Below are 13,110 nucleotides of genomic sequence, written 5' to 3' on the forward strand. Positions count from 1 at the left end.
GAACAACTCCATGTTTTCTAAAAGAACATGTATTGGCTGCCTTTGTATTTGTCATTTTGGTGAATTACTGGAAGATGGCATCTCCAGCCAAAAGGAAGCTCAATTTTATTACATGAGCAGCCACAGGCATGGGTAACCAAGCATTTGACTATTGGCTTAAAAAGGGGGAGGGGATGTTTGAATGTGAAATTATTTACATTTGTATTTCCAAAATGTGTCTTAATGGGTCTTTAAGAATTTAGGAAAAAAGGAAGTTTTTTTAAAGGCTAACGTTGAAAGATTTTTTTTTTTAAATACAAAAGATGGATACTTACCTTGTAAAAAATTATTTAATTTTAAAAATTTAATGTATTTAAATAACAAAATTCTTTATATGATAAATTGTACCACGTGGAGTGCAAATCAATCACACCAACCTGCTTGATCTTGCAATAAGAAGTAGTAAGCAAATCGTAGACAGGAAGCATATGCACAGAGATGAGGAGGAAAAAAAGGAAAACATTACTTCTGTTGTAAAACAAAGAAAAATGCATAATAGCATTTATTTATAGTACAAGTACAGAAATAAATCAAATCATTATCAAAACTGAAATAAAGCCCATGTAAAAAGAAAGACACAATTCAGAGATGTAATGTAAGCAAGAATATTAATTTAGTCTAAGATTACAACTCAAATGAATCTTAAGAGCTCACACTGATTCCCAAACTCCTGAAATGTAAGAGTTCAATACCATGTAATTATGCTGAACAGTACACATAGAATTGGGAACCTGCTAAGACCTACAAAGTAATCAAAAAGGGCAAAACAGAAAATGACATCAATTTTAAAAATTAGTAAGTTAAAAATAACAAAATTGACATTGTCCATTTCCAAAATTTCCCAATTCAATGTTTCTCCTAGGGCCAGGATCCACTACAGGTGTGCCTCACTTTAAGAAAATCCAACACGAAAATCTAAACCAACTAAATAGATAAATTAAATTATACTAATTTGCACTAATTATTTGATTAATAGAAAGATTCAGTGAAGAATTTTTAAAGACAGCAAGTTCTCTCAATACACTTGATTTCCAACTTGATTTATAGACAATGTTTTCAGAAAAACATCTATTACATAAAATGAAGTACACCTGTATAGTAACAAACTTAAAATACCATCTATTAGATGATTAAGGATAATTATAATAATGATTCTACAGAAGTGAAGCTAATTGATGATTCAAGCAAGGGACACCTTAAAGGCCATTCATATTGTTGAAAGGGAAGATACATACAGGTTACAGCAACCACATGCTGGGACCTCTCTTCACTTCACCAACACGCCCACATTACAACAAAAAACATGTTATGTGCTAGTATGCAAACAGTAATTAAAACTTTTTAAAACTGGATAAAATACAATTCATTACATAATAAACTTCATGAAAGTATTCTTTAAGAATGAGATAAATTTTAAAACAGAAAATTAAACTACAATGCCTCCTACTTGGATATTTTCTCATATTCTACTGTTTATAATACAAAATAATACCTTTATATGGTCTCTAAAACAATTTCGTGTATTTTACAAATTATCCTCTGAAATTGTTTTGGTAATTTGCCTAAGAATTGTGAATAGAGAGAAAGAGTTCTAATATTTCTGGATGCTTCCTCTAGAAAGCTAAAAGCATAAGAATAATAAACAATTAGTTTTGTTACTAATTTTGGAAAGGGTAAGTATATAGATAATGCTTTAAAAGACAGTAAGCTGCAAGCTGGTACAAGAGAGCATCACTTCCTTTTTTCTGAAAATAAAATATAAATAGATAAAATTAAATAATACCTTTCATCTTAATTATAGTTTAAGAAAAAGCTTTTAAGGTTGAAATAAGTCTGGATCCTGCATGAACAATTTCTTGTGATTCTGAATCCTCTAATTACAACTTAGAAAATTTCTTAAAATCCACAAGGTAATTTAGAAATAGGGATAAATGTCCATTTGAAATAAAATATTATTTAATTTATCTTCATTTGCTTCAAACTTTTCATTTTTCTTTATTTGGTAGCCTTTAATCTTAAGCTACTCCTAAGAATAGTACACCAAAGTGTAAAATGCTTGTAACTATAGAACATGTTATAATGAGAATTGATATAATTCCAGATATAATTGTATTTTTAGAAATTTAGGATTTGATATTACATATCCCTTACACTGAGCAAGATTAGAAATTTATTAGGAAACCTAAAAAAGAATCATAAGAATTATTGTTTTATACAGCTTACTAGCTCTCTGTACATTATCTCCATTGCAAAAGCATGAATCTCTCTTCCATTGTCTCAAACACAAGCTAAAGCGTATGTTTTAACAATTATGGTTAACTGGAAGCAATGAAGGGTGGGGGGAATCATCACATGCTTTGTCCAACTGAGAAGTCCAACATGTATTCTTCACGTAATGACAGGGAACGGTACAGCATATCTCAAATGAAGCCCATGGGTTATGGAAAAGCCAAAGCTCTGTTAGAGAATTTAAGAGCTACCACTCACTAGGCAAGAACTTATCCAGAGGTTTCTCTATGACAGAACATGTGGAGTCTGAACTACTGCTGCTGCTACTGCCTGGAAGACAAAGAAATGAGCCCAACGGGAACCAAAGAAAGAGGAAACAAGAAAATGAACACATACACAGAGAAAAATTCAGTTCCAGAGAAAGAATTTTAAAGGACAATCAAGCTTTGCATTAAAAAACCAAAACTTACTTTCCCTTAAAACCAGTCTTGATGGTTTATCTAATATTCTCTACTTTACAAAGCCATATAGGGGAATTAGAAACTATCCCATTAAGCAACTACTATGGGCAACTCCCATTTAATCACCTAAAACATAATTAATTCAGAAGGTTGAAATGACAAGAATAAAAAATAAGCCAGTAATTTGGTGACATTTAAGTCTATTTAAACTCTTTAGATTGATAACATAAACAAAGTTTTAAAATTTAAAGTTATAAACAATTATTTTAATTTTGTGAATGATAAATTATGTCATTCCTTCATTATAGACAGGTTGGTCTGTCTCTACTTTCTCTTTCCAGAAAACCAAACTATCAAATATAATTAATGTTTAAAGAAAGTTTGACAGCAAAACTTTCAAAGGATCACTGAAAATTTTGAAATTTCTAAGCCTGGAAAGAAAGTCAGTGGCACTTTTTCTTTCTTTCTTTTTTTTTTGGCCGGGGTCAGGTTTGAACCTGCCACCTCTGGTATATGAGGCCAGCGCCCCACTCCTTTGAGCCACAGGCACCGCCCACAGTGGCACATTTTCTATTTAAAATTTTCCTTTTAACAAATCTATTGTCCACTTTAGCTTAAAAAGAATAATCTCCTCTGTGAAAAGCAGGTATGAACAAAAAACTATGTCTTTTAATCAGGGGTTGGCAAACATTTTCTGCAAAAGAACAGATAATGTGTTTTATGTTTTGCAGGCCACACAGTTTCATGCAAAAGCAGCCATAAACAAATGAGCTTGGCTGTTTTTAATAAAATTATTTACTAAAACAGGTGGTGGGCTGAATTTGGCTAGTGGATTGCATTTTGCCAACTCTTCCTCTAAATCATGCTTTTCTTGCCTTTCGAAGTTATAGAATCTTTATAGTTTTTAAATTTGGGACTCCTAATCAAGCAGTGATGAGTTTATTTTCAGCAAGATCATTTTAAGACAACAAGCAAAGTATGCACCAGCTTGAAAACAATGACCACATTAATGGAAGAGAGTTCTGAAATAAAAATTTACAGTAAAAAGGCTTGAAATGTAGGCCATTATATCTGTTTCTTTTGCATGTTATCTATATTCTTATCGCAACAAACAGTCCTAATTCACATTCAGCAACAAATGTCCCACAAAAGCATGAGAATGAGAGTACATTTTATAAAGAAGAATTAAATTAAAAAATAGAATCCTTATACAAATTTATTATTTAAAAATTCAATGACTTCTAAAGACTAACCTTGTTGAGGGAAAACTCCACATTACCCTAATTTCCTAAAAATGTAGGTCCCTATACAAAATTAAAACCTTACATGAAATTTTAAAATGGTATATCCACTATATAGAATTTTACTGTAGTAAATTCTACAAAAAAACCAGAAACACACAGTATTCTGAATCAGCTATAAACCAGAGATGAATATAGGAGGAAAAATACAAAGTTAATCAAGCATATGGCATATATCCTCTGTTTTCATTGCTGCCATAACTAAAATCAGTAAAACAAAAGGCATGCCCTCTACTGCCTTAGTAATGAGGAACATGGTAAGGTAGTAATTCTAGCTTATTTCTACAAATCAGAACGCTACACAGAACTTACCCTTTCTTTTTTTCCTTTTCTCTCCATCTTCTCCAATCTCACCATCTTTATCATCTTCTTCCTCTGACCCACTGATATCAGAGCCTGATATTTCTTCCCCTTGAATAGAAATTTAATATAACAATTTTTATTCCTATACCGAGTCACTGGCTATTTAGGAAATGCCTATACCAACTTTTCTTCATTAATTTTTTGTTGCCCTAAATAACGAATTTAAATGCTCTTCATTTAAATTCTCCTAGATAACATATTAGATATGCTAACCTCAGAAATAGATTACACTGAGACTTTATTTTTAATGTCCCTAAAGAGAAGTTAATTCTGACCCATTTAAAATTTCAAATCATTAGCTGAAGTAGTTATAAACATATAAAGTATGTAGAAGAATTATTAAATTAGTCTTCTAAAAATGTGATCACTTTGGGAAGGAACTTCTCTCCAGTTTCTTGTTTAAGATTTTTAAATAATTCATTCAACCTGTATTTTTTAAAGAACCATAAAACTATCATCTAACATAGTGATCCCACTTTTAGGACCATATGTTGGGGATTCATTGAGGGTACAAAGAACCAGGAAACGTTGGTTGCTTGTGTCAGACAAAGACCCTCCCATAACAGTGTTCCATCCCCAAAAGGGGTACACCCCTGTGATCCTCCCATTCTCTCCCTCCTTCCCTTTCTCTGCACCCCACCCCCCCAACCGTGTGCTACATCATTAATTGTTCTCATATCAGAATTGAGTACATAGGATTCATGCTTCTCCATTCTTGTGATGCTTTACTAAGAACAATGTGTTGCACTTCATCCAGGTTAATACAAAAGATGTAGTCTCCATCTTTTTCAGTGGCTAAGTAGTATTCCATGGTATACATATACTACTGCTTGTTAATCCATTCTGGGTTGGTGGACATTTAGGCTGCTTCCACATTTTGGCGATTGTAAATTGAGCTGCAATAGTCTAGTGCATGTGTCCTTGTGGTAAAAGGATTTTTTCCTTCTGGGTAGATGCCCAGTAATGGGATTGCAGGATCGAATGGGAGGTCTAGTTTGAGTTCTTTCTCCATACTTCCTTCCAAAAAGGTTATACTAGTTTGCAGTCCCACCAGCAGTATAAAAGTGTTCCCTTCTCTCCACATCCACACCAGCATCTGCAGTTTTGAGACTTTGTGATGTGGGTCATTCTCACTGGAGTCACATGATATCTCAGGGTGTTGTTTTGTTTTTTTTATTAAATCATAGCTGTGTACATTAACGTAATCATGGCGTATAATGTGCTGGTTTTATATACCATTTGAAATATTTTCATCAAACTGGTTAATCTTTACCGCATTTTCTTAGTTATTGTGTTAAGACATTTATACTTGGAATTCTGGCAAGATGGCCAACTAGCAGCAACCCTCGACAGAGGCTCCTGAACAGAGGAAGAAAAACTGGATGGAATCGGACTCTATGAAGCCAGAGATGGGGAGCTGAGCCAAGAAAGAAGTTCGGCAAGCTGTAACTCCAAGGAAGAGCATTCAAGAAACCAAATTACAGGTACAAAGCCTATGGACTACAGGACGGGAGACCTCTCGCCCAAGCAGGGGGCCTGCTGCAGGCTATCTGCAAACAAGCGGGGAACAAAAGACCTCTCATTTTACCTTGCTGGAGAGAGCTGCTAAATTCCAGGTCTCTTTCTCCTGGGAGGTTCCACTTATGAACCTAGACACCACCCCGCCAGGCATAAAATTGAACAGATATTTTCCCCCACAAGTCCAAACTCCCAGTCCACCTTCACCCCCTCCCACGGTGGTCTGAAGTTCTGCCCTCTGCAGAGCACAGAGTGTTTGGTCTTGTCCTGAGAGAACTAGGCATAGTGTGGACCGCCAACCATCAGGACGGAATCTGTGACTAATGGGGAAGAAAGAGGGTGTGGGAAGAAAGGGACACTCGGTGGGAGGAGGAGCTATGAGTATGCCTGGCCAGTGGTAGTGTTGACCCTCAGTTGGGGCTGTATCTGGCAGGACACGGTGCAGAACCCCCAGCTTTGACAGCACCCACAGGGGGAGAGTGGTTGCCCTGTGGGGACTGAGTTCAGCAAACACGGCTGGTCCCCAGCCCCTGCTGGGCCTGCAAGCAGAGGCTTGTTAGGTGTGCACTGTGACCTAAGAGCAAGGGCGTGATCCCCTGATTCCAACAGAACCCTCGAGCAGTGGCTTACCGGGTGTGAATCAAGACCTGAGAACTAGGGCATGGCCCACTGTTTACAGCGGGGCTGGTGAGCAGATGCTTACCAGGTGAGCACTGAAACCTGAGGGCAGAGTGCAGTGCCCTGACTCTAACAGAACCTGCGAACAGAGGCTTTCCAGGCAGTGGACTGAGACTGGCAGGCGGGGACATGGTCCCCTTACATCAACTGGTCTGGCAAGCAGAGGCTAGCTGTGTGTGGATTGAGACCAGAAGGTGGGACCCAGTGCCCTGACTCCAACAGAGCCTGCGAACAAAGGCTTTCTAGGCAGTGGACTAAGACTGGCAGGTGGGGGCGTGGTCCCCTGACTCCAACTGGTCTGGCAAGCAGAGGCTAGTTGTGTGTGGACTGAGACCAGAGGGTGGAGCCAGTTCCCTGACTCCAACAGAGCCTATGAATAGAGGCTTGCCAGGCAGTAGACTGAGACTGGCAGGTGAGGGCGTGGTCCCCTGACCCCAACTGGTCTGGCAAGCAGAGGCTGGTTGGATGTGAACTGAGACTGTGGGCAGGGGCGGCCCCTGGCTCCAGCTGGGCCTGTGAGCAGAGAAACAAACAACAGTGTGGACTGAGTCTGGCAGGCGGGAGTGGGGATTCCTACTCCAATTGTGCTGTTGGAGACCCTTGAATCCCTCTCTGTTGGGCAGGGTTTGCACTGCCTGAGACAATTTGGTTGGAACCCATGTCTGGAGCTGTCCACTTGGGGAAATTCTGAGGTTGACCTTCGAGTTCTGTAGCTGAAAAGAACCAAAGGGTGGGAGCTGGGCACCACAGCTGTTTGTATCTCTTCACAGTTGAGATTTAAACCTAATACTGTGGTTTCTTAGGATAGGGTAAAGGTTGGCTGATATCAAACAGAGCTAGCTTGCTCTATCTCACCAAGGAGGTCCTCAGAGTCTCTGGCTAAAACGCTGAAAGAGGTCTTTGTAAGGTTGTAGGAGACAAGCCACAATTACAAAGCCAAGCACCTTGGTGAGGTGCTATCTCTACTACTTGGGAACCCAATTCAATCTCACCCTACCAGTTCTAATAACCAAACAGTGGAAAATAAACATGGTGCAGACCCAACAGAAGAACCCTGGCAACATGAATAACCAAAACCTCCCCCCGCAAGAAATGACAAAGGAGATACAATTGAAGATGCCACACATAAATAAATGGCAGCAATGTCAGAAATCGAATTCAGAATATGGATTGCAAATAAGATAAATAGCATAGAAGAAAAGATAGAAATTAAATTCCAAAGAGTAGTTCTAAAGTTGTCTCAACAAGTAAATGAATTCAAAGCCCAAGTCACCAAAGATATAGACATAATGAGAAAAGAGATAGCAGAACTCAAGGAGATAGAAAAGTTAGTTGAGGAGCTCCAAAACACAGTAGAATCCCTCAGTAATAGAGTTGACCAGGCAAAAGAAATGATCTCTGAAACAGAAGACAAAGCTTTTGAACGTTCCCAAACACTCAAAGAGGCAGACAAATGGAGAGTAAAAACTGATCATTCCCTGAAAGAGTTGTGGGATCACTCTAAAAGATCAAACATTTGTCTTGTAGGAATTCCCAAAGAAGAAGAGGATGGTCCTAAAGGTACAGAAGCTCTACTCCAAGAGATTTTGGAGAATTTCCCAAGCATTGCAAGAGATACAGAACTTCAGATAGCAGACAGTTTCAGAACCCCAGCAAGACTCAATCCAAATAAAGCATCTCCTAGACACATTGTGATTAACTTTGCCAAAGTTAAGATGAAGGAGAAAATTCTGCAAGCAGCCAGACATATGAAAAGTGTCACCTACAAAGGGAGAAATATCAGAATGACTGCAGATATCTCAGCCAAAACGTTTCAAGCCAGAAGAAGGTAGTCATCAACCTTCAGTCTCCTAAAACAAAACAACTTCCAGCCCAGGATCCTGTATCCAGCTAAACTGAGTTTCATTTGTGATGGAGAAATCAAATACTTTAATGACATAGACATGTTGAAGAAATTTGCCATAACTAAACCAGCTCTCCAGGATATTTTCAGACCCATCCTCCACAATGACCAGCAAAATGCTCTACCTCCAAAGTAAACTCACCCAGAAATTTTTGAACAAAACCCAACTTCCACAGTGGTGAAAGGATTAAAAGTATCCACTGGACATCCAAAAATCACGACACCCAAAATATAACCAGGCTTATCAATTCTCTCAGCTAATGTGAATGGTCTAAATTGTCCTCTAAAGAGGCACAGGCTGGCTGACTGGATACATAAACTTAGACCGGATATCTGCTGTATATAAGAATCTCACCTTACCTTAAAGGATAAAAATAGGCTCAGGGTGAAGGGTTGGACTTGTATATTACAGGAAATGGAAACCAGAAAAAAGCAGGGGTTGCAATTTCAGTAGCAGACACAATTGTCTTTAAACCAATAAAGATAAAGAAAAATAAGGAAGGTCACTACATATTTGTCAAGGGAAACACCCAAGATGAAGAGATTTCAATAATTAACATTTACGCACCCTACCAGAATGTTCCTCAATTCATAAAGCAGACCCTAATGAATATGAACAACTTGATATCTTCCTGCACTATAGTAGTTGGAGATTTTTTTTTTTTTTTTTTTTTTTGTAGTTTTGGCCAGGGCTGGGTTTGAACCTGCCACCTCTGGCATATGGGGCCAGTGCCCTACTCCTTTGAGCCACAGGTGCTGCCCAATAGTTGGAGATTTTAACACCCCTTTAACAGTTTTGGACAGATCCTCCAAGAAGAAACTAAACCAAGAAATATTAGACTTAAACCTGACCCTAGAACAAATGGACTTTACAGACCTCTATAGAACATTTCATCCTAATAAAACTGAATATACATTCTTCTCATCAGCCCACAGGTCATCCTCCAAAATAGATCATAATCTAGGACACAAGTCTAACCTCAGCAAATTTAAAAGTGTAGAAATTATTCCTTGTATCTTGTGAGACCACCATGGAATAAAAGTTGAACTCAACAGCAACAGGAATCTTCATACTCAAAGTCATGGAAGCAAAATTATCTTAGGCTGAATGATAGCTGGGTCAAAGATGAGATTAAGAAGGAAATCACCAAATTTTTGGAACAAAATGATAACAAAGACACAAATTATCAAAACCTGTGAGATACTGCAAAGGCAGTCCTAAGAGGGAAATTTGCAGCATTGGAAGCCTTCATCAAGAAAACAGAAAGAGAGGAAGCCAACAACTTAATGGATCACCTCAAGCAACTGGAAAAGGAAGAAGAGTGCTACCCCAAACCCAGCAGAAGAAAAGAAATAACCCAAATTAGGGCAGAATTAAATGAAATTGAAAAGAAAAGAATCATTCAGAAGATCTACAAAACAAAAAGTTGGTTTTTTGAAAAGATTAACAAAATTGATAAACCTCTGGCCAACCTAACCAGAAACAGAAAAGTAAAATCTCTAATATCATCTATCAGAAACAATAAAGGAGAAATAACAACAGACACTTCAGAAATTGAAAAATCCTCAATTATTACTACAAAAATCTCTATTCCCAGAAATATGAAAATCTGAAGGAAATGGACCAATACCTGGAAGCAAACCGCCTTCCTAGACTCAACCAGAAAGAATTAGAAACCCTGAATAGACCTATATCAACCACTGAAATAGCATCAACAATACGAAATCTCCCTAAAAAGAAAAGTCCGGGACCAGATAGCTTCACATCCGAATTCTATCAAACCTTTCAAGAGGAACTAGTACCTATATTATACAACATTTTCCAAAGCATAGAAAAAGAAGGAATATTTCCCAAAACATTCTATGAAGCAAATATCACCCTGATCCCCAAACCAGGAAAGGATCCAACAAAGAAAGAAAAGTATAGACCTATATCATTAATGAATATCAAAGCCAAAATATCCAATAAGATCTTAGCAAATAGAATTCAACAATACATCAAAAAAATTATACACCATGATCAAGTTAGTTTTATTCCAGGGTTACAGGGTTGGTTCAACATACGCAAATCTATAAATATAATACATCACATCAATAAAATATAAAACAAAGACCATATGATTCTCTCAATTGACACAGAAAAAGCCTTTGATAATATCCAGTACCCTTTCGTGATCAGAATTCTTAAGAAAATAGGAATAGAAGTGGCATTTCTTAAGCTAATAGAGGCCATCTACAGCAAACCCACAGCCAATATCATATTGAATGGTGTAAAATTGAAAACATTTCCACTCAGATCAGGAAAGAGGCAAGGATACCCATTGTCTCTACTGATATTCAACATAGTAACGGAAGTCTTAGCCATCGCAATCAGGCAAAAGAAGGTGATCAAGGGTATCCAAACAGGGTCAGAGGAGAGCAAACTCTCACTCTTTGCTGATGATACGATCCTATACCTGGAAAATACCAGGGACTCAACTTCAAAACTATTAGAAGTGATCAAGGAATACAGCAGTGTCTCAGGATACAAAATCAATACTTACAAGTTAGTAGCTTTTATATATGCCAACAATAGTCAAGGTGAAAAAACTATCAAGGACTCCATTCCTTTTACAATAGTGACAAAGAAAATGAAATACTTGGGAATTTGCCTAACAGAGGACGTGAAATCCCTCTATAAGGAGAACTATGAAACTCTGAGGAAAGAAATAGCTGAAGATGTTAACAAATGGAAAAACATACCATGCTTATAGCTGGGAAGAATCAACATTGTTAAAATGTCCATACTACTCAAAGCAATTTACAGATTTAATGCAATCTCTATTAAAGCACCATTGTCATACTTTCAAGAAGTTGAAAAAATAGTATTTCATTTTATATGGAATCAGAAAAAATCTTGAATAGCAAATACATTACTCAGAAATAAGAACAAATCAGGAGGTATCACATTACCAGACTTTAGGCTATACTATAAATCTATAGTGATCAAAACAGCATGGTACTGGTACAAAAACAGAGGCAGATTTATGGAACAGAATAGAGAACCAAGAGATGAACCCTGCTACTTATCGCCATTTGATCTTCGACAAGCCTATCAAAAATATTCAGTGAGGGAAAGACTCCCTATTTAACAAATGGTTCTGGGTGAACTGCCTGGCGACCTGTAGAAGACTGAAATTGGACCCCCACCTTTCACCATTAACAAAAATTGATTCTCACTGGATAAAAGATTTAAACTTAAGACATGAAACTATCAAAATACCAGAAGAGAATGCAGGGAAAACATTTGAAGAAATAGGCCTAGGAGAATATTTTTTGAGGAGGCATAAATTGCCCCTGGGCAACTGAAGCAACACCAAAAATACATTACTGGGATCTGATCAAACTAAAAAGCTTTTGCACAGCCAAGAGCACAGTAAATTAAGCAAACAGACAACCTTCAGAATGGGAGAAGATTTTTGCAGGTTATGCTTCCGACAAATGTCTGATAACTAAAATCTACAGAGAACTCAAACTAATCAATAAGAAAAGAATAAATAACCTTATTTCTATGTGGGCAAGAGACTTGAACAGAAACTTCTCTGAAGAAGACAGGCACATGGCCTACAAACACATGAAAAAATACTCATTATCCTTAATTATCAGAGAAATGCAAATCAAAACTACTTTGAGATATCATCTAACTCCAGAAAGATTAGCCCACATCACAAAATCCCAAAACTACAGATGTTGGTGAGGATGCAAAGAGAAGGGAACGCTTCTACTCTGCTGGTGGGAATGCAAGCTAATACGACCTTTTTGGAAAGAAGTTTGAAGAACACTCAAGGAACTAAAAGTAGACCTACGGTTCGATCCTGCAATTCCTCTACTAGGTATAAACCCAGATGATCAAAAATTATTTTACAACAAAGACATTTCTACCAGAATGTTTATTGCAGTCCAATACATAATAGCCAATACATGGAAACAGCCCAAGTGCCCATCGACCCATGAATGGATTAACAAATTGTGGTATATGTACACATATACCACATATATGGAATATGGAATACTATGCAGCCATAAAAAAAGATGGAGACTTCACATCTTTTTTACCTGGATGGAACTGGAACATATTCTTCTTAGAAAAGTATCTCAAGACTGGGGGGAAAAGTATCCAATGTACTCAATACTACTATGAAATCAATATATAACCACCTACACACTCATACAAATGGCAAAACATAACTATAGTCCAGAAAGTAGAAGGGAAGAGGAAAAAGAGGGGAGAGGAGGGGAGATATGGGAGGAAGGAGGGTATTTGGGGGGGACCTCACCTAATGTGCATGATACAATGGTACATTTCAAAACTATTAAGAAATGAGTATAATTGTGATGGATGTGTTACTTAATTCAATGTAAACATTTCACATTGTATATTAAAGCAGTACCCTGAACCCTTTAAATGCATCAATGTACAAAGTTATGATTTAATAAAAAATAATTAAAAAATAAATATAGGCAAAAAAATAAAAGACATTTATACTCTACATTTAGTAAATTTAACACGTACCCTTGTAAAATGCACCATAGGTGTGATCCCACCAATTACCCTCCCTCAGCCCATCCTCCCCTCAGT

At 37.2% G+C, this 13,110-nt stretch overlaps 1 protein-coding gene across 3 annotated transcripts in view; it reads right to left on the minus strand.

Annotated features, from left to right (window-relative positions):
• The window catches only part of KIF3A (kinesin family member 3A), a 58,586-nt gene that overhangs the window by 14,130 nt on the left and 31,346 nt on the right, over positions 1 to 13,110 (minus strand). The window contains exons 9-10 of one of the 3 annotated variants that reach the window (XM_053566985.1): positions 4,343 to 4,441; positions 2,527 to 2,598 (exon numbers count right to left, since the gene is read on the minus strand). In XM_053566985.1, the coding sequence (XP_053422960.1) occupies positions 2,527 to 2,598; positions 4,343 to 4,441 (171 nt within the window). Of the gene's footprint in view, positions 1 to 2,526; positions 2,599 to 4,333; positions 4,442 to 13,110 lie in introns of all 3 variants that reach the window. The other 2 variants (XM_053566987.1, XM_053566986.1) reach the window with 2 other exon arrangements.

The sequence above is a fragment of the Nycticebus coucang genome, chromosome 17 (genome assembly GCF_027406575.1).
Source record: "Nycticebus coucang isolate mNycCou1 chromosome 17, mNycCou1.pri, whole genome shotgun sequence".
Taxonomy (NCBI): domain Eukaryota; kingdom Metazoa; phylum Chordata; class Mammalia; order Primates; family Lorisidae; genus Nycticebus; species Nycticebus coucang.